Here is a 25,489-nt window from a genome sequence, read left to right as displayed (position 1 = left end):
TTTTCTCTCTCTCTCTCTCTCTCTCTCTCTCTCTCTCTCTCTCTCTCTCTGTCTCTCCGTCTCTCTCTCCGTCTCTTTCTCCTGTGCGATTAGATTTTCACGTTAACCTTTGATATTCAGCCCCGCTTAATGAAGTTATCCCAGCGGAACCACTGTCGGTGGGTGTGTTTGTCATTGAGCTGTGCGCGACAAACTTTTCGACCAGGTTTCATCGGGGCCGTGGGACTCTAACGATGAAAAGTTTGCGTAGGATACATTTAAAGACTGTACATAGCTCGTAACTATATGTACCTTTGATCTCCCGGTTCAGTTTCCGCGTTGACCGACAGAAAAGGGCTTACAGTAGCACATACGGGTGTAATTTTCTAGATGTCGCATAACAGCCTTCACGTTGATATCTCGGATCCAGCGAAATATTTCATCGGCTGAAAAACTACAAATATCAGAGAAATCATTTAATCACTTTGAGCAAAATAAATTGGAGACTGAATCTCGTAATTATATTATGTTGCAATTATAACGAATTTCTTATATTTGAAGGAATGTTTTTTGGTAAATTGGCTGCACTGAATGTGACTTCAAAAACTATCCATCATGTTAGTTTGGATAGAGAAAATAAAGGTTTAAGAAAATGCACCTCAGAAAATGCACCTCTCAAAATTTGCTCATTTTCGTGAATTCATAACGCATGAAGCAGACGTGCCAGCAATTTTGAAAAGGTCTACAATTGAAGCTTGAACCTTTGTCTTTATTTGAAGAAGTCGGAAACTTAAAGTGCTACTTCGTCCTGGTTCTCCAATTTTCAAATTTAAATAACAGTTAAATTCAAAATCAGCACCTACGAAAATCCCTTTAATAAAATCTACTGTATCTGTATCTGTAACAAAAATGTAATTAGATTTTCATTCTGCAAAAGCATACAGAATTTTACTTAGTTCTAAGTTGTTTTTGCAACTTCAATCCGCTCCAAGGGTGGTGTATGCGACATGAATGAATGGGAGGTTTTTTTCTATAATTTATATTATTTCTTGAGCCTGTCCCTAACAGGAATTCACCCAGAAATTTCTTGAGTGAGATATAATTTTGCTACCTTGCTGAATAAATTTATGACACTGCTTCAGTGAGAGTGACTTTCCAATGAGAATGGCTTTAAGTTGCTGAAGTTGCATTTTAAATTTCCATCTTTTTAAAATAAAGACAAAGGTTCGAGCTTCAATTTCAGACCTTTTCCAGTACCAGTTGCTGATTTATGTGCTACGAATTTATGAAAATGCGTAAAAAACGCGTTTTTTGAGGCTTACTTGAAAACCTGACATGATAGATAATTATTGTGCTTCCACTTGCATTCAGTGCATCCAATTTATTAAAAAACGATCTTTCATGATAAAAGATCTCGTAACATCGATAATATTATCGATCGAACGATATCTTGTAATGAATTGAATGTATCTCTTGATTGGAGAGCGAGCAACCGTAGGTGCGGTGAATGCAATTTCCGATGTACATATCTTTCGTCGCGTTCCATTGGCTCCCCATTGGTGGCCGCGCATCTAATTTGTTAGATGCAATTAATTACGTCTTACGCGTAATTAACGAGGCGCCTAGCGGTATCATAGCGCCGCTCACCGCTGACCACCGTGGCATTCGGCGTGGTAAGCAGCGGTTATAGCCGCGCGTTTGCGTCATCATCCCAGAAATCTCTCCCGGTTGACCCGAAGAACGATAATCTGCTCATTTCCGAGTTAAAGCGCGTCATGCGTCGTCCTCCCGTGGTATAACACGGTCAACGTTACCAGGAGGCCCATCGCCGACTTCGATCGTTACTTCTTCGACGGGGGATCTGCAAACGCGAGAGAGTAGGATTTATTCCTCTTTCCCGGGATAATACTTTACTCGAGTGCCCTTGCTCTTCTCTTCCTCTTCTTCTCCTCTCCGACGTGTGGGCAACAGGACTCCTCTATCTTCGGAGTTTCTTCCGCTTCTTATTCTCTCTCCTTCACCACTTATCGCTCCCTCTGGGCGACGAAGAAGAATTCGGTGACCGTGAGACTTAATCGCATTACCGTCGAGAGCTGCATCTGCCGCGTCTTCGTACGTAATACTTCACACCAAAAAATGGCCTTGCAGTCACATAGCGAAAATTATCTAGGTACGAAGAATTATCTAAGACGGATAAATGTCTAGAATACGCTGCGATGTCGCATATATTTTATATTTAACCAGTATAAATGACAGAAACAGAATTTACATCCGAATTATTTGTGAAATTTAGCAAGAGAGCCTCTCTCTGCACACATTCAGATTAAAGCTAGTCACACTTCTTATAAAAGTGACAGTGGTAGGAAAAAAGACTAGCGACGAGAGATAAATGAATAAATAATATCGTCTCTCTCCCTCCCCCTCTCTCTCTCTCTTTCTCTCTTTCTCGTAAAGACCAAATCCGATCTCGGTGATATTATTGCGTGCCATTCATTTTAGTTTATATCAAGAGTCGCCTCGTCACATTATTACGTGCATTATTTCTCTGATTATTGTCTCTCGTCGTATATATTCAATTCATAATATATTGCCGTAAATTTAAAGAGAGAAAGAGAGAGGGAGTAGATTTTCATATTATGATATTGGCTAAAATCAGAATTCGCGCGCCAATTGTGACAGTTAAGCACAACACGTGTCGGAGTTATACGAATTAATATGCGAATTGCAACAATGCGAATTTAATGAGATTTATATGAAGCATACCCACGCACCATAATAAACCGACTGCAGCTGTTACATGCAAAAAAGGAAGGGATATTCGCTTCCGGCAAGGCAGGATATTTTACGTTCAGATAGCGAGCTGTTGCCGGCTATGAAATTTCTTACTCTCGCGGCGAACAAACGAGCACGACTGGAAATTCTCTGGTTTTTGCCGGCGTATACGTATGTACGCGCTTGAATTGTTCGTGCAATCGGTACCGCGAGCTAAAACCGAAATCGTAAACCAACAACAACAAAAATGATTTCGCCGTATTATCTCGCGCGCTGGGCGCGCAATACAAAACAAACAGAAAATAATACAGAAAAAAATTGGAAAAGAAGAAAAGGGAATAAATGTTGGATTGTCGTGTAACATGTGCATGCCGTGAAAAAATGCGTGTGCTGTGACTAAATCTGCTTCAAACGGCAGCCCAGCTAGAGACGCAACACTGAATTTTTAATTAACTGTGATATTATTCCCGGCAAAGCTTTCGCTCTTCCCCCTCCTATTTCTTTTTTTTCCTCTTTTTTTAATATGACTCGTTCTCCACGATGAACTCCGTTATCCTCCCTACTTTTCGATGTTGCAGTGCTCCCCCGCGGATATAGCGGCACTTTAATCAAGCGATTCTCATAGAATTTTAAAAACTAATTACGATACAGCTTTCGCGAATGTACTCTCATCTCTCACGAAGTGATCGATATTGTCAGTACGATCAATCACGGCGCGCATAAACGACGCTTTATACATGATAATACATTTTGTGCGCTAATAACGTCGTATATCATAGCAAACGATCAACGGAGGAGCCGTGCAAAGCAGGGAAATCGAGAACTTGGCACACTACATATCTCACAGAGGAAACCTCGAAGGACACCGCTATGCAAATATGACAAGTTTCATTTGTTCCTTTCAGTTATTCCGTTCATTTGTCTTATTCACAGTGCTGTCCGCGTAAATTTACGATGAGAATGTAGATCGCCAAGGCGCGTGCGTCAGGATCGCGGTAATCGATTAATCAGAAACGTCGTTGAATCATTTTTTCATGTTTCTGGGACGCAGAGTTCTTTTCGTTATGTGTCGAAAAATTTCAGTATTATTCTCGTAGTCGTGGAAGATAAACGACCCAAAGGTTGTAATCCCAACAAGCAGCCATACTATTGAGATTACAAGATCTCCATCGGCGCTTGACCTCACTCTTTTGTCTCTCAAAGATTTTAATCAGAAAAGACCGACCCGTTAAAAGAATGTTGAAACTAAAAACTTTAACGACAATGTACTGACATTTTTCTGTAAGGAACACGAAAAGGATAGCATGATTGTGTTAGTGATGATTGTCTCTGCGTTATCGACCTTATTCGAGTTCGTCATCGACTTCAATATCCCTTTAAGGGGATGAATCTTAAATTCAGCATCACCTTAAGTACATAGAGGAAACTTCATTATACGACACATTAACCATTAATGTTCGAAACGGCTGACATTTCGCAGCTAAAAAGACTTGCATGCTCCCCACTTACATGTGGATCTGTGCCAAATAGTTGAAAAGCACTTTCGTGTAAAATACTCGGACGTCTGTTAAACACAATTCCCATTTAAATTCACTAATGCTGGTTGAAAGTGAAGAACATGAGCGAAACGCTCACGAAACAATTCGTGCTTTATGGCTAATCTTACGCCAGATTTCGCGCGTCGCAGGTGTAGGACGGATCGAATATTTCGAAACATTTTTCTCTGTTGCTTCCTCCTGTTATCTTGTGTTAGTTGATTAATCGAGGACATTTATTTTGCGAAACAGAGTAACGGCTATCGGCGAATGCATAGAAAATCTCGGTATTTCATCCAAGAAGAGCTCGTCACACGATCACGTAAAACGCGATGCGATCCTTGTCGCGCGTGGATCAATTTAATTACGGGGCAGTGAGAGACTGTGCTTGCGGTAAACAAAGGGAAAAATTAATCAGCAAATAGTTTCGTAAATCGCGAGCACACTTAGTCTTGACAGCAACCGGCGTCCTTATTAGACGAGACGGAAAAGAGCAATTTATCTTCTTTTCTATGGGCTTTGTTTGTTGAGGCGCAAATATTTTTAAAGACACGTAAGCTATTGATTTTTTAATTAATGCCTTCGTTTTTAATATTTAAGATTTTTAATGTTAAGGTTGGGAACTTGTCGAGCATATTGAGTCTCGCTATTTCCGATGAATATTCGCTGGGCTCATTTTACGTAAGCGCCAAAGATCTTACGGAGGGAGGCGAGAAGCGTGGCGGAATCTTGAAAATTTTCAAGATGCAAATTCCGCGAAACAAAGTTATGCACTTTAAGAATTAAGTAAATGTATGTTTGAATAACGGCCGTTGCGGTCTTTGAACACGTCGAGCTCGTTCAGTGTTAGTAATCCCCGAATAATTGAGTGGAGTCTCGTTCCCGTTTCCTGACTCTCGACATAATCACGACGACCTGGATCAACAATTGGTATTTATTCGGACGTTTCGCTGTTTGCCGTTAGGACCGGGTTGGCCAGGTATAAATACGCCAATACATTTGGAAACACTTTGATTCCCTACATCCCTGCACAATGCTTAATTGCTCACCATGTTCAAACGCATCGTCTTTGCGCGCAAACCAATATGTGTGTCGTATTGACAGGAATCAGCCAAAAGAGAGGTTCGTGATAATTGATTCAACAGCGCAAAGTGTATCATAGCTATACGAATGCTGCTAGAACGTTAGCGAGGAATCAAAAACGACGACGGTTGCCTGATTGATGACTAATTTGTTACATGAATTTTACAATAAAAACATGAAAACTTAACATGAAAACGTTGAAGAGTCACGTGTGAATGTAATATCTGAACAAATCGAAGTTACCACAATGCGTAAAAATTAATCAGAATTCGATCGATATTTGGCCGTTACATGTAAATTCGTAAAAATATCAGCAAATGAATAGATTAACGCGAAAGGAAGGACACTAGAGAATGCGTTGAGTTGGTTTCCTTCAATAGTTCATAAAATTATTATAACTCTCTCGTGGCGGACTGAATTAGCGGAAATTGTCCAAAGCACAGTGCACGTGTAAATTCCCTCGGCTACAATAACGCAGTGTTCTTATTTCTTTGCACATTTTTCAACAGCATACTTTTTCGTTCGTAATTATGACGCAGGTTGCGCATCCGCTTATACGATATTAATTAATGCTCATATAGCTGTACTTCCGCTTGATTTTACGCGCGAAAGTCTCGCTGTTTATTTATGGAGAGTTTACTCAGCCTGGCATGGGTTGTTCTCAGTGTATTTTATAACATCCCATCCGAATAAATATTTCAAACTCCATTATCTTTTATTATAAAAGAGTTCAGAATCAGGAGGACAAATCGTATATATCACATATTAAGCGCGCATACGAGAATTTTATTTAAAAAAAGGATGGACAAAATATGTAGCTCTAATTTGAAAGTAACATATAAATATATATATATATATATATATATATATATATATATATATATATCTGTGTGAGAAGATGTAACTACGAAATTATAAGCTCCGCAAAACATGCAAAGATGGAAAAGCTTTTCTTGAGAAATGTAAGGGAGACGATTCAAAGTCACGGTGAAAATGTAGACACGCTCTAGGCGACGTGAAACGTGAAACCGTGAATTCTGTCTGTAAGTAAGATTAAGTAACGTCAAGTTACTTATAGTTAGTGATGTATGCGAGGGTTTAGCCCTTCTAGAAGACTTTATACAACATTTGGCAATTTCTTACTCCCCCTGTTTCACTCTCTTCCTCTTTCTCCGAGGGTCATAGTTCATTGCTGAGTTCCAAGCTGTATTGTCTCGTCATATTTAATGCATAACCGAAAAGAAAGAAGTAGGTTTTGTATGATATTCTCTTAATTCTTGAAACATTTCAAAGGCAAAAGTCTTTCGAAGACTTTTCACATTCTTCATCTTGCCTGTTTTTTGTTTTCCTCTTCTCTTTTCTTCACACAATGCTTTGTATTCTTGCGTATCGCTTCAGCTGTTTCCTCCTTGACTTAATGACGTCACGATGTGCCAAGACATACCGGTATTAGTACTACGTAAAGTCTTCACGAAGGTGGTATTTTTCACTTGATTTTAATCTCTACGTTTACCTTCTAGCTCGGCTCTGTAAAATCTGTGTCAACCCCACTACACTGACAGCTCCAGTCACTTAGCGTCAACCATTTTGTGCTCTCATCTCGTTGACTTTATTTTATTCTCCTTGCGCGGCCGCCTAATACAATTTGCCGGGCTAACAGCTTCAACGGATGTGCTTTTTGATCTTAAAGACATCATTAAGCGGCCAAGTCTAGGATAATGCGTACCACTTTACGGTCTGCCGCAATCTAAAAACAACTCTCCTTATTTCGGTAATCGATGCACTTCGCACTCTCCCGCTTCGCTCCGCAGTTAGAGCTCGCCAATCGATGGAAAGAGAAAAACACACATACACTATGTCTATTTTCTTTCGGAACTTCTCGTCTTTTCGTTTATTACACACGATTTCGCAATTATCGAGCGGCAATTATCGGATATTAATGTCTTCGAAATGAACTTTTAAATGGCTTAGAAAACAAGTACGCCAACCTTTCCAATCTCAATGCCTTTTAATTTGCTCGAATGTACATAATTCCATCGGCATTATGCTTCTTTTTATTGACGCTGAAGCCTACTAAAACGCAATTAGCAAAGTGACTTCTCTCTCCTAAAACGTTCGTTCAGAAATGCCTTGAAAAATTACCGCGACGAGCTAAGCCCGCAATTTCGTTTCGCGTGATGCGACGAAGACCTTGTCGCGAGACTTTAATTGAAATTTTATGTTTGAGAGAGGGCAACTTCAATCCCTCGAAACAAAGAGGCGATATTATATTCAACTCGCCTCTCTCATCGCGGTTCATTCGCTCCGCTTTGCGCGTAGAGGCGGATAATTAAAATTCGGCGTGTGGATTTTCGCCGACCGACGAGATATTCAGGTTCGCAGCTCGTTATTACGAGACGTCACGGCAAATTATACAATTCATTCTCGAATCATATCTATTGGACATAAGAAAAAGTACAATGTAATCGAGTTTGAAAGTACATTTATGTGAAATTCGCGAATAAAACATCGGAGTTCGGTCACAAAAGCGCGTCACTGCTCAGTTTCTCGTGCATCGCGCGCAAAAACACACGAAAAGAATGTATATTATAGTTTTTTTCATGTAAATCGTTTTTTAATTGAATTATTTCTGTATTTTTTTCTAATAGTGCAGGAATAGAGTCAGATCTATCTTGCTGAGGAACATAGTAAATTTCTTTAACAAATTTTTTAGCAAATTTTTTAACATATTTTAGTTCTCAAAATATAAATGGCACACAAAAATAGAGTGACAGTCGAATCATTAGAAATTGTTAGTTTTTTCCTATAGAGCGAATTTTCCACTTTAAATTGTTTAGTGAAATTATCCCCTAATTCAGAGGAACATATTTACTCCAGTCGATTAAAACTTTTGCTTATATGGAGTCAGAATCAAATCTAGAGTGAGACATTCACTTTTGTAGTTTTGAGTAGCAGTATTTTCACTATCGCCTCAAGTGAAAATACTGTCATTTTTTATTCAAGAAATTTAGATAGTAAGATTATATATTTTCTTGGATGCACATGTGAAATGAAAGGATGATAAATTACTGCAGAATGTCGATATATTCCTCGGTTACAGAGCTCTGTAGCAATTTTTACTGTAAAATTCTCCGTTTTCGATAAAGTTACAAGAAATTTATTCGTGTCTGGGTAGATCGCAAATAAACAGACTTCTGAGCGTCTTTCTATCTAAATATAGAAACATGGTGATGATAGGTTGATATGCATATCTTGCCCTGTGGCGAATTGAAGTTAGTATAAGTGGCACAATAGAAGCAGACCGTGGCTTTATCTTATGTAGTCACCGTATTCGAAATTCCCGACGAATTTCCATAGTAATTGTTGTGCCAGAAACGGACGCGTGGCGCCGCCGGTTCTATTACTTACTGGTTTACTTACACGTCTGTTATACCTAGCCGTGTACGCGCGCGGTACAAACCTCCTCGCGGTTTCACGCATACACATATTAATACCGTGCAAGACTTCTACGTCGTAATTTAACCCACTGACGGTGCAGTTTATCTCTTGGCTAGGTGACGCGACGCGCAACGTGTTACACGCGCTATCGCCATTATTTCCTTAATTAGCACATGATTACGTTTTAACGTCCTTCTGTCCAAATTGCTCTTGTGCGACCTATTTCTCCCGAAATGGCGAGTGTCTGCTGTATTTTTGTTGCCCCGCTCTTTTTGCGCGAGCGAAATTTTGCCTCGTCGCAGTGTGCAAATGTAAATGCAAGAGTGCGCTCGATAGTATAAACTCGCGCTTTTATCCAATTTTACGTTATTCAGATTTAGGAAATAAGTATATATTTTTATTCCAACTCTCTAAAATACGCCCTAATGTAAACAATAATACGGGCTTTTGAGGACTGCCAAGCTAGAAACACACAATACACGCTTCTTCGGATAAAACCAGAATCACACGATGCACTATTTCATGCCTTCTTACATGCATGCTGTTCAATTCAGTTCACTGCGCAAATCGTTATCGTGCATTGGAAGATCTATGCAGTGAACTGAGCTGTCAGCCAGCATACATATCAAAAGGCATGAAATCGTGCATCGTGTGTTTCTGAAGGATCCTATTGACGGGCGTTCCGTTAAAGAGATGCTGAAATGGATAACGAACTCGAAAAATGTCGATAACGTACAGGTTGTCGTCACTAACACGATCATATTATACTTTTCGCATTTTTTGTATGTATAAATCTTATATAAATATGTGCTGCTTTGTTTTATTATACTATCAGGAAACTACGCATATATCGAAATCTTTTGTATACGGTACGTACGAGCTGCAGAATGTTTGTATTAAGTAAAAATTTATGCTAATTAACAGTTCGATATGTTAATTTCAAAACTTTTGCTCGTTCTTGTTACATATTGAGTAACGTCCCAATTCATTATTGCACGTACTTTCAGTGTGTGAGAGCATTTGTAATTCTGCGCTACCAATACGCCGTAAACTTTACAGAGAAAAGTCAGTATTTCATCGGTAATGTATTCAAGTATGGCGTCCCCTTAAACATTCAGTAATTTTAAATTTAGCATCGCGATACATAACGGTGGCGGATGCAATGTGGCAACGGCGATAATGGCACATTGCGCGATAAACGCGCGGAACAATCGCGCTTTTCGACCTCGCGCATAACTTAACTGCAAGTAGCAAACATGTAACGCGCACGGCTACAAATCTCGCGCGGCGCGTGTTCACATCTGTACAATTTCATTCTAAGTTCGGCGACACACCGTAATTCAGCCGACGGGCACTAAAGTTTGTCATCCGATGTACCAGTCGCCATCGGCGTTATTCATTCAATTATCGCGCGATTAAGCGCGACTCTACCGTCGACACTTTGTGTGTGTGTCTCTCTCTCTCTCCCTCTCTCCGTGCAAAAAGTACGACCGTGTTTCTCGGGAACGTGTCGGAAACCAGACATCGTGTCGAAAACGGGCAGTACGAAAATTAAAAATAAGCGGAGTAACGCGCGTAACAAATTTTCTCACGCTCGTGCAAATTTTCCACATTCAGGTGGCGTGCGGATGCAACGCGGTGCAATTCGGTGCACTCATATCTCACGGGATATACGCGTGCATCTCCGCGCAGCGCGGAAAATGTTGCGCGGGGCCGCCGACGTCGACGCCGTTATAGTCAACGTCGCTTTTTATGTTCCCAGGATTTTGTTACGGGTCTGAGTATACTGTCTCGCGGCTCGATAGACGAGAAACTGCGCTGGACGTTTTCTCTTTACGACATCAACGGGGACGGCTGTATCACGAGGGAGGAGATGACCGACATCGTGACTGCCGTGTACGAGCTGATGGGAAAATTCGCTGATCCAAACCTGGACCACGAGGGCGTGCGCGAGAAGGTGGATCGAATGTTTCAGGTGAGAACACGAAAAACGGATCTTTCTACCGTAAGAAAAGCAACAAATTTTTGTTAAATGTGTATTTTTGTTAAATATGATGAGTGTTAATTAGTTGAATATACAGGTACTGAATTCAAGTGTCCAAGCGCGCTCATGCACGAATAGAACTCGTTAAAGTAGAAAAATACTCGTTAGAGTAGAAAAATTTTTTACTAATTTGTAAACTATTATAGTATTTACCAAACAAATTTGATGAAAGGCATTCGACCAATCAATGCGCGCGATGCGGTGGGACGAGCTCTGCAAGCAGCTCTGCAACGTTTACAAATGGAATTATTAACGTATATCTATTTGCGCTCTCAATCTGTGAACAATGTTGGGTATTAATTGATTGAAATTTGATTAAAATAATCTTTGATTAAAATAATCAACTAATCGATAATCGAGATTAATCAGTCTTCATATGTAAAATCGCAAATCCATCGATTGATGAAATTAAGTATTAATCAAATTTTGATATAATCAATTATACACTGATAAATACACTTGTTTGTTTAGTACGCGTTTTCCCGTATGCGTCTATGACGCTCTTTCATCGCTCCTTTGGAAGAATCGAGTATTGTGATCGATTAAAGCGCGGAAAACATGTCTATTTTAACAGTGACGAGATTAATATCGTTACTATGGATCGAGCTGATAGTCGTGATTATTTACAAAATGTTAGATGATTTTTTTATTCAGTTTAACGAGTTTTCCTGCACACGAATGCTTAGACAATTAAATCAAAATATTGTGTACATTAGGAGTAGATTGCGGAATATCTGAATCTTTTTCGAAAATTACACCGCTTCTTTTAAGAATAAAACGCCGCGAACAGTTTATTAAAGGAAACACTATCGAGTCGAAAATGTTAATTGATTTAGCGACTCGGGGGCAAGCACGACAAAGAAATAAATGAATTTTGTACATCCACGAAGTGCGCGATGCTTGTCAATAATTCGTTCACTCCGAGGAAAAGAAACAAGTGTCTGCGGAGAGTACATTCGCGAGACAGGAACGAGCCTTTCTTTTTAGCAGCTGTCACATTGTTAGCTGCGGATGACAATGCCCGCAGTGTGCTCGTTCTCTTCACCTATCTGCACTGCCAGCGGCGAAAAAAGGAGCAAACCGCTTTACAGAGACAATTTGCGCAGATGACGTGTCTTCTATCTGCTCGATACAGGCGCCGCGCGCTTCGTCAGCCCTGTGACGGCTGCAGTTCAAAGAGTTAGAGTTTTTAAAGTACACACGAACTTGACAATCGAATCGTGCGTCAAGTCGACGCAGACACCTACACGGAATAGCTGTCGCAATACTTGGATGAAATATTTGCCCAGAGCGAGTGAGATATCGCAAGTGAAAGTTTCATTATCATTATCAAGAGACAATTCCTCGTCTCCCGCTCGATAAATTTCTATCTCTGGATTTTACCGGACAGAATATCTACGGGCTCGTCCACAATATGGGAAGAGTAAGCTTGACGTGAGTCGAAGTTAAGAAATAAAAAGAAAGGAACCGTGGAGTATAGGCGTAAGTGAGATGAATTATTTGTGCAACTTACGTCAAGCTTACTCGGCGCATTGTAGACGACGCGCTTAGTATTACACGCTGAAATTCTATGAGATAAATTCCGAAAGCCAGTGTTTTATGTGAAAGCAAGGCTTCGGGAAAGAGCGATAACGCGAACGCGCGTAGTCTCTCGCATCACTTCACTCGGACGCTGCAGAGAGAAAGAACGGGAGATGCGTGCTCGCCATCGCATGCACTTTCGACAAATGCTCTTTTGCATGAGCCGACGTTCATCGCGGAGAATACCGACCAAGTTTTCGACTGAAAGCTCGATTTGTAATCTATTATTACCGGCGGGCTCGTTAAGCTGCCACTGGATTCTCCTCCGTTAGATTCTCATCTTCGATTCTGTGTAGCCATGTGAATCCAGTGACGCGCTTTCTGTGTCTTCGCCGACGTCGCAAGGAAACGCAAATTTCAACGGTAAAGGCAACGCGTTTAGAAAGGGTAAATGCCTTGTTTAAAGGTGCCGCTTTTGAAGCATGCACGCCGATATACATGTGGTTGCGTCGGTGGCTCGCGAGAATTCAAGGGAGCAGAGAGAGTAGAGAGAGAGAGAGAGAGAGAAAGGATGAGAGAGAGATGAGATTAGTACAACACGAAGCTTCAACTCGCAGCCACAGTATATGTACGTGCACCTTACGGTTTATATATATACTCAGATAGTTTAAATTCTAATTGCCTGTGGTTTCAATTCCTCAAAGACCCTAAGGGTTTCGCTCAAGGAACCATGCTTGTTCGTCTAACTTGCTGCCGTCAGCGCTACGCAACATACGTTATACCATAAATACGGCACTTAAGTTTTAATTACAGTCTGTTCCTTTTACCTCTAGAGCTCTTGAAAAGATTAATTAATGCCTTATTCTTATTCGCGGGGTAGCCGGAAAACGTTTACTCTACATTAGCAGATTACCCCGAGAGAAGAGGGGAAGACATCTTGTGATTAAACCGTGTAATTGACGATGTAAGAGCGGAGAATGTAAGATTCCCCCATGTATCTAACCCGACCAGAAGCGAAATTGCGCAAACGAAAATCTCTCGAAAGATCTCTCGAGGAAAGAAGAAGATTCGTTTATTTTGCACGTGTTCTTCGCGAAAAGAGAAGTTTGTCACGTATACAGTTGCCATCACTGTGTCTATTCTCTGACAAGAGACCCAACCTATCATTGCTTTGAAACACACGGAAAAATATAATAAAAGAAATAAAAAGAAATAACGAAAAATTTGAAGATTAATATAATTAAAGAATAAGATATCTTATTTTTAAATTTTAGCAATAAAAACATTTACATTTCAAAAAGTACTTTATCGATTCTGATAGAGAAAATTATAAAAGCGATTACTGATAGGTTGCGGTATTTTTGTAAGTACGGATTAACCAAACATAATTGACTTGGACAAAATTCTGGTAACTTCAGGCGGAATTTTTGAATCGTTCATATTTCATCTGAAATTTTATAGAACCTTTCCTCCATGTTCTCATTCAGTCATAATTTTTTCCAACAATATAAGGATGTGACGTTGCCGCAACCCGCGAGACTAGTCGAATCGATACAGTCTGTCGTTATTAAACTTCTAGACACAGTTCGATAATAGTAGTGCAAACTATCGGTGGTCGTTCGCCATCCAATTAAATGTTACTCCCAAGTGCTCGCCGGCGCTACTCCGCAGCCGGGCCTTTGATTCGCGCGATGTGTAATTCATCGAGACACGAGCTATCAATTCTGCGCTTCGCCGTAAAGCGAAGCGGCCATGTGAACTACCGGAATTTCTATACGGATGTTACTTGCTACCACAGTTGAACTTTAGCGTCGTGATATCAATACCGCCTGCTACGTGAATGATCCGCGCGCAATATCGCACTATTTGCCAAATCGTCACGCCGCGGCGCGTGCAGAGAATATCAACGGTAATATCGTTACACCGCACTCGCGATGATCAGCTATAAACACCGCTAATTCGAATGCGACCTCCGTTAATACGCACCGAGCGGATAAATCGCGAATAAATCAAACTGAAGGTAAATCGCGGCATGCCGCGCGCGTGGAATTTCGCAGATTGTGCTCCAGCCGCTCAATGCTCTGTTTTGCCGAAAGCTATCGCGCGGTCTACTTAGTCTTTCGGGGAAACGTCTTAGGCATCCTCCTTTTGCGGACATTAGCGTTCGGACACGAAGATGAATCGATCTGACGATCGAGACTCTGACGTGCAAAAACCGCGAAGAAAAATGTGGCGCGAGACAAAATGGATTCTCCGACGGTCTCGCGACCACCGTATGAATATTTTGAAGCTGGCGTGATTAAGGACGAATAAAGGCCTAAGAAAAAATAATACAACAAATAAAATCAGGACGTAAAAATGAGGCGGCGCGTGACAACAATAGAGGACAATGCGTCGCATACAAATAGCGAACCAGAAGGAGAAGACGTGGAATGAGAAAAGTTCTATTTCGCCATTACACGCGATGTTTACGCGCGCAGCATTTTCAATTCGCGACGAGCGCGGCGATGGGAATTGCGGGCGAAATTTGACAAAGAATCCGCAATACGTCCTCTCGACGTAGCAGACGGAGGAACAAACACACAGACGGTGGTAATATGACATATTTACCGTGGCTTCAACTGCACCAACTTCGAGCTTTTCTTGATGATCGAAGTTGCGCGATGTAATATCACGGCTGTATAATTCACACTCGCCAATTTATCTACTCCAATTTATCAGAAGTTACTGTTATCTTCCTCGCCCACCTGCCTTGTTGCATCATGAAGAATATCGACTAATTTCAACTCTCGACATTATCATCGACGTTCATCCGCTGCGCTTTAACTCTCGCTCGGTATCTATCCTCTTTAAAATTCTTCTCCCTTGCCGTTTTCTCTTCTTTCCCTCCCCCGCGTGATTTTGTTTACCGTGCACTTATCTATCATCGATGACGCAGCACGGCGTCGATCAAGCCGCTAAAGCAAAGGAACAAGTGCGCATTAATCAAATGGCTTTTCGTAATTACGTTTAATAACATAGCTGCTTCCTCTAATTACGCGGCGAATTGTGCGAGCCATTCTCGTCATCGTATGATGATCTAATGAGAGCGCTGAAATTGACAGCATACCGTATATATTTCGTACGCGTGTACGTATATAATAAATAATTACACAACATCCCCTTAATGTTCAATAGCATTCTGTGTGTCACTACGGATTAGCCTGCTATCATTTATATTCAAAGACTATAACATTGAGAAATTTACACAAAAAATGCATTACGCAGTTTCTTAACGCTGTAAGATGTATGGTAACTTAAAGGTCGTCTTTGCAGATATTTGTTTGTACAATATAGCCGTTAACGAACTCCCCATAATTTCACAGGACAGAATAATTAATAAACTTCCGGTATAATAAGTAAAACGTGCAGAATATCCAGGTTTCTGTCATTTTTTTTGACCACCCAACTTCGTGAGGTCCTTTCAGGATGACGATAAAGCTACTATTAAAGCTAACCCGGAGCCCCATGAATGCGAACCGCGGATGAAAAATGGACCGGTGGACACTTTATAAACTCCTAACCGCGGTACAATAGCTTTGAAAGCTTACCAAAATCCTCAATGCGCTCGTAGAAAAGCGATGAAAGAATGGCGCCCGTTCTTTTCCTTGTTTTGCATCGAATTCCATCAATATTCTTCTTACATCGTTCCTTTTTTCGATCTAGCGGGCATAATCATATGCACAGTTGTCCAAAGAACACAGCAAGTTTACGCATTCCTCTGTTTATGCAAAGTGCTTTACACCGTTAAAAGGATGCCAAAGTGGATGACGAACTCGAAAAATGTCGATAATGTAGAAAGTAAAAACGACATGTCGTCAAAACAACACGCTAGATAAGCACCAACACGATTACGCTCCAGAACAAATATTTTTATTTTCTATTAGTTGCACCATTTTTTATTAGTTGCGTCTTTTTTATTCATTTTTAAGAATTAAGTTTGTCAATAAAATACCCCTAAAGAGAAGAAAATTGACCACGCTTGACTTCGTGAACGATTGCAGAGAACCTCAATGCTATCTGTGCTTATTAAACCATGCACCAAATTTTCATCTTCATTTTCTTCGAAACGTACTCCATGTAGATCGGATCATGTTTGTGTAACTACGGCCAATTGCTCTCTGTTATCTGCGCGCGTGTGTTCTATATGAAAGTTCATCGCTCACATTGCTGAACAAGTAACAAAATAGCAATTACGAATTAACATCGATTTTTCGCAGCACTCCCTCGCGACGCATGAACGCCTTTGTTTCGATCAAATACTAATTAATCACGAGAAAAGCAGAGGTAACCAGCGTCGGCATACCTGCGTTATTCGTAGCACTAATTAAAAACGAGCTTTGTTCGAGTTCCGTTCGCCCCAGATCACGATTAAATCCGTCCCCATTGTTTCTGGAAACTGCGCGCCAAGCTCGCCGACACTTTTCATTCCGAAGAAATGAGTCGCCATGCCGATTTTTGGCGATACGATCAAATCGTTTCCGCGTTACGTCACGCGCGAACAGCGGAACGAGATATGGAAAATAATGGAAAACGCAAGATACATGATACACCGTGGAATCCGCGGGCTTGTAATCACGGAGATACTTAATTAAAATCCGAAAAATTGCAAGCGAAATGTGTGTAGTGCAGTTAGTAAATAATCAGTCGAGAAAGCAGCGACTCGCGTCAAAGGGGAGAATCACCCCTGAAACATACTCTCTTAAAGTGAATCAGTGGAACATTACTGAAAGCAGTAAATATACACTGATTTGCTGCTATAAGTATAGCACTGAAACTGCTCAGTACTATACTTATAACTGATATCAGTGACTATTCACTGATTCACTTTAAGAGAGTAATTCGGCAGATTCCTCGTAAGCGATATCATTATACAACAGTAATTTCCCTTCGAAACGGAAGGTGGATTAAGACTTGATCTACGCGCGACATAAAATTCCATTATTGTTGACTCTCACAAAATCCTGCACGCATTCCTGGGGTGTGATGATTTCCGACTACATAATTACAAGACTATAATAATGCAGCGCAGCTTGTAGTGAGCTGTGATACCAATTAATCCCATCCAACGGTACACGACAACGAACCCCGCCTACGGGGGGCGGGAGTTTGCACACCGACAACTGGCTTTGTGTTTCGTATACGGTATAGCCTGTAATAATTTTACTATTCGCACCTGGCGATGGCCGATTTACCATCGTGCAATCTGGATTTCCGTACACGCGCCCAACACGACGCGGAACGCCGTGCCGCACCTCGTCTCGCCTTTCGCTCGTGTTTATTCCGTAAATTAGCTCGATCCGCCGGATTGTCATGAATCGCAGATAATTAACGCCCGATAATAGCCGTTCTTCTCTATCCCAGTATAGGTCTATCCCGAATATAGCGCTGTCGATCGAGCTATATATTTACGAGCGTATATTTCTTCGTACAATATTGTGTATAATGACGGTGGAAAAATAAGGAGAATTTTCTTTCTCTTTTTTTTTTTTAATAAAAGAGTCTCTGTCGATTATTGTCAGAAGCGAACGAGAGAAATAATATTCAGTCGAGGAATTTCGCAAGAATGATTTGCCGTCGGGGAGAAACGCGAGATATCACGATAAACTATATATTACAGCCAAGGTGCGACACGTTGGAGGCAGATAGATCGATGGTGAGACACCCAATAGCCGGTCCGTCCGTGGCTGACCAGTTCTACTTTAAGTAACGCATACATGTGCATAGACGTGTACCGTCGTATAAACGCGGAAGTGTGCGAGCGTCTGCAGGTTTTTGCTCGTAGAACACCGTCTTGGGATGTACGTCAGCGCTCTTCCAATCTGGGTCAGCGTGGTGCTTGTTTTTTTCTCCGTGCGCTTAAGCTTCATAGTAATTCCATTCATTCGTAGTTCATTCAATCATGTTAAAGTTACGAGATATGAGGTTCCGCGTATCCGCGAGCAGCCGTAACGTGAAACAAAGAGAGATTTACGGAGCGGATTTTAACGGTGTGTACTTTCCTATGGAAAGTTTATATAATACCATTATAGAGAGAGAGAGAGAGAGAGAGAGAGAGAGAGAGAGAGAGAGAGAGAGAGCACTCTACATAATACCGACTTTTTAAAGTAATACAATGCTCTATTATGGTTCATGGGGATATAAAAGCAGTTTACGGTTTATAGTTGCGTTACAATGCAGCGCGGAGTTCGCGTTATTATTCTTCTTAAACGTTGTAGATATTTTGCATCGTGTCGCGGCGCAGAGACAACCAATCATCATGTCTTTCTCAGGAAGGGACTGGAAACAATATAGGCTACGCGAGATATGCTTGTATCGATCGCACATGCGTTCAACGTAGAATTACTTGATCTATAAGTGAAATTTCTTTAATAAATTTCTTGATCTATAAAGAAACTTTTTTTATAAATTAAATCTCAACAACGCGGGCTCGCTGCATGACGGAACTATTATCGTCGTTTGAATCTTTAATATGTAACAAATGCAGCGCAAAGGGAGCTTTTAAACAAATGGATTTTACTTGTTCCAGAAAATGGATGGCAACAGGGACGGCGTGGTAACGCTGTCCGAGTTTCTGGAGGCTTGTCGAGCAGATCCCGACATCTCGACTAGCATGGCAGCTCTGGACACTGCCTTCTGACACTCATCGCACCCGCGATACTCACCGTGGACCTGAAGGGATCACTCGATTAGAAAGAAAAGAAAAATACAAATCGCTCAATGTTGTACCTTAACTCCCTGGACCAGAGGAGGGGAACTCCTCAAGGGTGTGTCCCGTCGTCCTGGAATAGCCGATACGCGATTTCTCAGAGTCGATTGCCTCGAGAGACGACGCCGCGTCGCTTTGCGCGTACTAGCTCAACAAAACGTACTCAGTGGAATTTCTAGATTCGCGAGAAAGAAGCTATTTAAGAAGAAGAGCAAGAGGAGGAACAAGGAACAAACGGGATAATATTGAGCTTGAGATTTCTGCGACTTATAGATGTAGGTAAAGGGGGTAACGGAAATTATTGTTTTGCGACAGCGATGCAAATTTCAGCGAATGTTGAATTGGGTGTTAGTTCAGAATTGTGTTTGTACAATCTCGTAGGCATTCACGCGAGGAGATAAGCGGAGAAGCGGACTGTGACAGCGAAGTAATAAGCATGTAGCAACGATGATAAGATAATTTTGGTGTTTCGTTTGTGTGAAGAGTCGACATTCACTGACAGTTCCAGTTGGATCGATACGGATACGATCGCGAGCTATTCTGATTGCTTTACAGTCGCCATAAGAAGCCGACGCCTTAATATATTTCACGTGTGTGTTCGCGCATTTAGAACAAAGATTTTTCTTCCTATATCCAAAAATATGTTTAATTAGTGGTCTTGCAAAAACTTTGCAAGAGGATCTATTCAAACTCGTACTTCTACTCATGGTTAATTAAATGTTTGCACTCGATATCGTTCAGACAAAAGGCTGCTTTCCGAGATATATGCCCGAATACATCGAAATGCACCAAATGGCTATTTCGGTCTCGATAGCCACGGAATAACCACCGAAATAATTGACGATTATCAGAAAGGCTGACAGAGTCGTATCCATGTCGATCTGCGTTCGGTGAATTACTTTCAATGAATGTCGATTCTTCAAATTCAAAGAGAAAAAAAAGTGTAATGTCAATACTCACGAGCTCGGATTAAACTTTTTTTGTCAAGTCATCGCACTGCTTGAACGTTTTTTTTGTTTTCTTTTGAGAATTTTAAACGAAAGACACGCGTAATCGATTGTTCATCGGCACCGGCTAAAAGCTGCGTTTTAGTCGATATTTTTCGAGACATAACGGAAAAATCACAATTCGCAATTTCGGTCGTGTTTTGCGGCGACCACAGGGCGTATGAATAGTCATAGTACACGTACAATTTGTTATGACAGCGTGCGAGTTCGCGCACGTATTGAACTGCAACATATTGAACCTGCAAGGGACAAGGGTTAAAACGTGAGAACGAGCGTCAACTCACAGATGAGACATACAAAGTTTATCGTGAATCCCGTCGCACAGCTGGACGTGTCAAGCGGGATTTGTTGTTTGTAGTGCATAAGCGTGTAGGTGGTAAGCGATATCAAAATATTTATTTTTGTGACGGGTAAGCGTATTATCGTTGTAAGTTTCTAGATTGTAAAGACTGCGTGCTGCTAAAGAGAGAGGGAGGGAGAGAGAGAGAGAGAGAGAGAGAGAGTCGAATCGAATAGAGGAGAGAAATGATAAAAGATGAGAGAAATATTCGGAGAAAAAAGAGGAAGGGAGCTTCTCTCTATCGATCCGGGATTCGAGTGATCTGTTGCCGAATATAATGTGTAAAAACGCGGAGAGTGTATGTTTTATTGTAAAATCATCCAACGACTCGTGGAGACTGGACCAAAGCTTCCGCGATAGGCGAAGAAGATTTACTTGAGCGAAATATATATTTAATCATTTTCCATCACTGCCTACTTCCGGTTAACTATAAATAAGGAAGAATATAGGGAACGAGATCGGTCGAGACCGATCGACGTTGGAATTGGGAAGCTACAAGGACGAGGATTCGTTTATTTAGATACGAATTTCAAGTATCCTTCCGTTTCACGTGCGTTTCTTGTAATATACACTCGAGATGTAGCGGGTCGCGGACTAATATTCAAATATTCCTCCGAACTTAGAGGGTAAACGGCGGCTAACTCTTTTCAAGAGCAAAGCTGACAAACGGCAACTCCACCCCGGACACGTGATACGTCGTCGAACGTACTGGAGGGATGGTAGAAGCGAACGCATTATAATAAGAGTCAGCGAAGCATACGGAGGAGCTAGATCGCGCACGATGTGTGTGTATGTGTGTATGTGTGAATTAACAAGCGTAAAGATTTCTTCGATTTTTAGCAGCGCCTACACTTAGAGCGTAAGACTTACGTATAAATTGAGATAAACATCGAATGTTGTCTCATATCAACTCGATCACTACCGCATGTCTTTGAAATTACGTAAGTAAATGTATAAAAAAAAAAGACAAAAAACGGGGTAACTGTGTCGTCTAGATATTTTCGAACTGGACCCGGATAATTAGTATTAGATGTGACAAAGGGAAAGGAAGAACAGAGTACTCTTACCCCCATCTCCCACCCTAACGACGTTAGTCGGATCAATAAGCTAAGTTTGATACGTTGTCAGCTTTTTATGCGCTACGATATTAGTTTTAGACTGAAGTTATTATCTGTTAACGCGGGAAGACTAGACTGACGGTAACATTGAGAGTAGTCGAAGTGTCGCAAAGTTCGCAAGGTTCGTAAAACGAGAGCACGCGGGACAATGATTGATGAGCATTCCGTTATGCCTTAACACACCGCGTGTGCTGAATCCGTGTCCTATCTCTTACTGTTAACTATACCCTCTTAACTATACCGACGTACATATTTGCTGTTGCATGCTCTCCTACTCTAAAAAAGGATGCAAAGAGAGAAAAACTATTCCGTGCTCACTTTTACAGCCTCGCGTACTTCTCGCGATTGTTGCCGAGAAACGCAAAATTGTTCGACCTCTCTGTTTTGCGCAGTTAAACGGTCGGGCTGCATGTTACTTTCTTTCGCGAACATCGAGTTAGCTAGAGGAAATCTCGTAAGATCTCAGTAACGTAAGTTCGATTTGTATCGAAGCGAGGGCGCGATTCTATTTTCAATCTCGTCACGCGCCGTCAACGACGCGTACTGAGAGTCGTCTGAAGAGTTAGGAGTGCATTACATTTGTACGTGAGATTATCAATTTTCCATTGTAATTACTACGAGCAAGAGAGAGAGAGAGAGAGAGAGAGTAATACGCAGTGCAACAGCGAATGATTTCAAGCGGTGTCAGCTTCCATTTAACTTCGCAATTATTATGCTGTATTACGAACTACGATCGTACTGCTTCGTTTAGTACGACTGATAGTTTCACATTATTGGACAATAAAAACGTCTCATTGTAACGCGACCAGAACGCTAGGCAAGGACATATAACGATAGTGTCGTTTACATTAAAAACACAATATTAGGATAGCATTTCCTCGTTTCTCAGGATGTACTCGAAACATGGCTGCCTGAAAGTAACCCAATCATCATATTCTGAATGCATAATCAGCGATTCTTCGAAATTAGGCATTAACATTTATTTATGCCCAACGTTAGAATGTTACCAGAACGGCGAAGTGGACATTGATTCTCGATAGGACTCACAAATAGACGCTGGTCGATATTTCTCACGAACTGCGAATTTAACTCGAAAACACAATGCTGGCTTCTACTGTAACTTTCATTATGTTCTCTTAATACGATGTGGCAGCTATTTCGTATTTCGCGCAGCTATAGATACTACAACGTAATAACGGACCTCCGTCGTCCAACTTCCTGCGGACATTTCCACGTATTGGAAACGTGGCGTACTAAATGTATATTTATCGACGTTAATCTCGTACTAATCTCGGACGCGAGCTTTCATTAAGTCACGATGAATTGTAAGTTACGTCCGATAATTTGAACTCTAGGAAGGCCACAGCCGCATATTCTTACCGCGATAGCTAACCGACTGAAAATACTTCCTCGTGCGTTCCTTGCACGTCTGATGCGTTTGCACGTTTCACTCACAATGTGGAGGAGAATTCGGACGGAGGAGGATAAATCAATTTCACTCTGAGAGCAAATCGGCATTTGCTGTCTGTCGAGCTATCTCTCGCTATCTCTCGCAATTCAGAAATTCTGCACAACTCAACGCGGTCATTACGTATGTAATCGGCAGACTTTCGGTTGCATCGTTCTACAAGTTTACGTCGTGCGATTTGCAACGAGAAAAAGATTCTGGAAAAGAAAAAAACGATACGCAAAACAATTTGATCGACACTTCAACATGCGAATATCGTTCGCGCTGTAGCTAATCTAGCTACACGAGGCTACAACGCCACGAGTACTACTATCTTGACCCTTTTAACGTAGAGATACTATACTCGAATAGAATTCAAGAATCTATCTATCAAAACCTATCTCTTCTCTATAGATAGTTGAGTCTTCGCCGAGGATTACTTACGGCGGTATCTATTATAGACATTATAGCTACTGGACAGAGGAAATATACAATGCGACGTGGTGAAAGTGACGCGAAATCGCTTATCGATGGTAATGAACCAAGGCAAAGGAGAGGTGGCATACGCGGTTCACGAGCTGTTGGAAGCTGTATTTAGGAAGAGTTATTTATTAGGTAGAAAACTCGAGAGAGATATCGTGGTCGGGCTGTACGCATATTAGCTGACAGATGGTCCAATCATAGGCTACATATTCATAAGGGGAAAATAAAACGAGAACTTAATGGAATAGCCTAACTGTGTCACGCGAGGCATGAGAAACGGCGTGCGATGAATTATATGTATAAAGTACACGTATAAAGTATGTGTGCCCGACGAAGCGCATAGTCGCATTTACGTAGTCGTGTAAAATTACAAAAGCAAACTTTCGATTATCTGGTTGAGCGTCAATCCGCAGCAACTAATGTAAAGCGTACCTAAACTGGTTGGAATTAACGTTAAAACAATCACGCATTGTTCGGATATCTCCTGGACTTTTATGTTGTTTAGGCTACAAATAGACAGCTCTTTCAGGTTATTACATCGACGAAAGAAAAGTTATCTCCGACAAAATCGTCAATGAACGAGTAAACGGGTGGGCAGTAATATCAGCTTTTTACGATTTATTGCACCCTACGGAAATACTGGATTTTCATGATGTACCATAAAATAGGGTAACTTCGGATGTGTCCGAGGTCATTCACATTGAACGCTTATTGCACGTCAGGGTTGTACGCGTCACAATAAAACGCTGCGCTAATATGTGTCACGCGGTTCCTCAAGCATCGTGCGTTGAACACGACAAAGTTTAATGCGGAGAATACTATATGATGTTAAAAATATGGAGGATTTTAAAAACAGATTAAAAGACAACAAGTAAGAAAATATTCATATATATATTTTCAGTGTAAATCAAGTATGTGTATATATACTTGTGGTAAGACTACGTATCTCATAGCTTTAACGGCTCGCCGACGCCCAGGTGGAAGCAATCTTCTTTGGTAGCGATATCGGAGTTGCGTATATATCACGATCAACGACGCGTACGACGTCTCGCGACGAAGGAAAACTGCGTAGCCGGTAATTCAATGTGTTCTGTTAACAAAGACGGTGTGTTTCCACTCGTGGAAGAGCGCATTAAGGAGTAATCGTTTGGATGTTGATTGTTAAATGTTAGGATAGCTGGATACGACGTTATGTCCTTACAAAACCCGAGCTACATGTTAAGAATCCTCCCTTCGTTACATACGGCTTGCTGCATCTTTTTTCGATTCATCGTTTCGTTTATTTTCGACTTTACTAACTTTGATAATTACTAACACAGTGTCGTTATTCTTTTGGATTTATGTTCATTTATCCACGCGTGTGTCCATTTGTTGCGTGTACTTCGATTCAGTATGATTTTTACGCGCGCAGGTATCGAAAAGGAAAACAGGAAAAAGAACAAACGTGAAATGTTTAGCTTACAGCAACGCAGTCTGCACTGCCGTCGCTTTCTCGCAACGAAAATCGCTTCTCGTTTCGAACGTTTCGTCCCGAATAATGTGGTCGTTCAAATAAAAAAAAATTATATATATATATTATTCAAGATTAATTTAAAAAACAAAAAGAAGAAAACATTCGATGCACATTAAACGGTTTGCGCATCACAACGAATCCTATGTTTAAGAAAATGCTATATTCCGCGTCACATTTAGTTACATTGAAACCTAGTTATCATAGTTATTTTGTTACAATTATTATCGATTATTTATTGTACTATACCTGGAAGTATGTAACTATTTTATAAATAAATAGATAACCAATGTACGTTATTTGTTTCATTGTTACTTCAATTGTGACCTGAAGGCATTCAACAAAACGTTTCCATTAAGATATAAAGTGGTAAAACAGATAAACAAACTTTGATGAAAAAATGCTCTTAAATAATACTAAAAATATCGAAAAATCGATTCATACAAAAAAATTATACAAAAAAG

At 40.9% G+C, this 25,489-nt stretch overlaps 1 protein-coding gene across 3 annotated transcripts in view; it reads left to right on the top strand.

The window, feature by feature from the left end:
- Nucleotides 1–25,319, top strand: part of LOC116844668 (Kv channel-interacting protein 4-like) — a 159,488-nt gene extending 134,169 nt beyond the window's left edge. For all 3 annotated transcript variants that reach the window (XM_032816528.1, XM_032816527.1, XM_032816529.1), the window contains 2 exons: nucleotides 10,570–10,782; nucleotides 18,941–25,319. In XM_032816528.1, the coding sequence (XP_032672419.1) occupies nucleotides 10,570–10,782; nucleotides 18,941–19,051 (324 nt within the window). In that variant the 3' untranslated portion in view covers nucleotides 19,052–25,319. The remainder of the gene's footprint in view (nucleotides 1–10,569; nucleotides 10,783–18,940) is intronic.
- The last annotated feature ends 170 nt before the right edge of the window (nucleotides 25,320–25,489 follow it).

Source organism: Odontomachus brunneus, unplaced genomic scaffold (genome assembly GCF_010583005.1).
Source record: "Odontomachus brunneus isolate Ranch 3 - 2012 unplaced genomic scaffold, Obru_v1 Obru_scaffold_044, whole genome shotgun sequence".
NCBI classification, from domain to species: Eukaryota; Metazoa; Arthropoda; class Insecta; order Hymenoptera; family Formicidae; genus Odontomachus; species Odontomachus brunneus.
The sequence above is the reverse complement of the archived record's forward strand: the minus strand, read 5'-3'. Positions and strand labels throughout refer to the sequence as shown.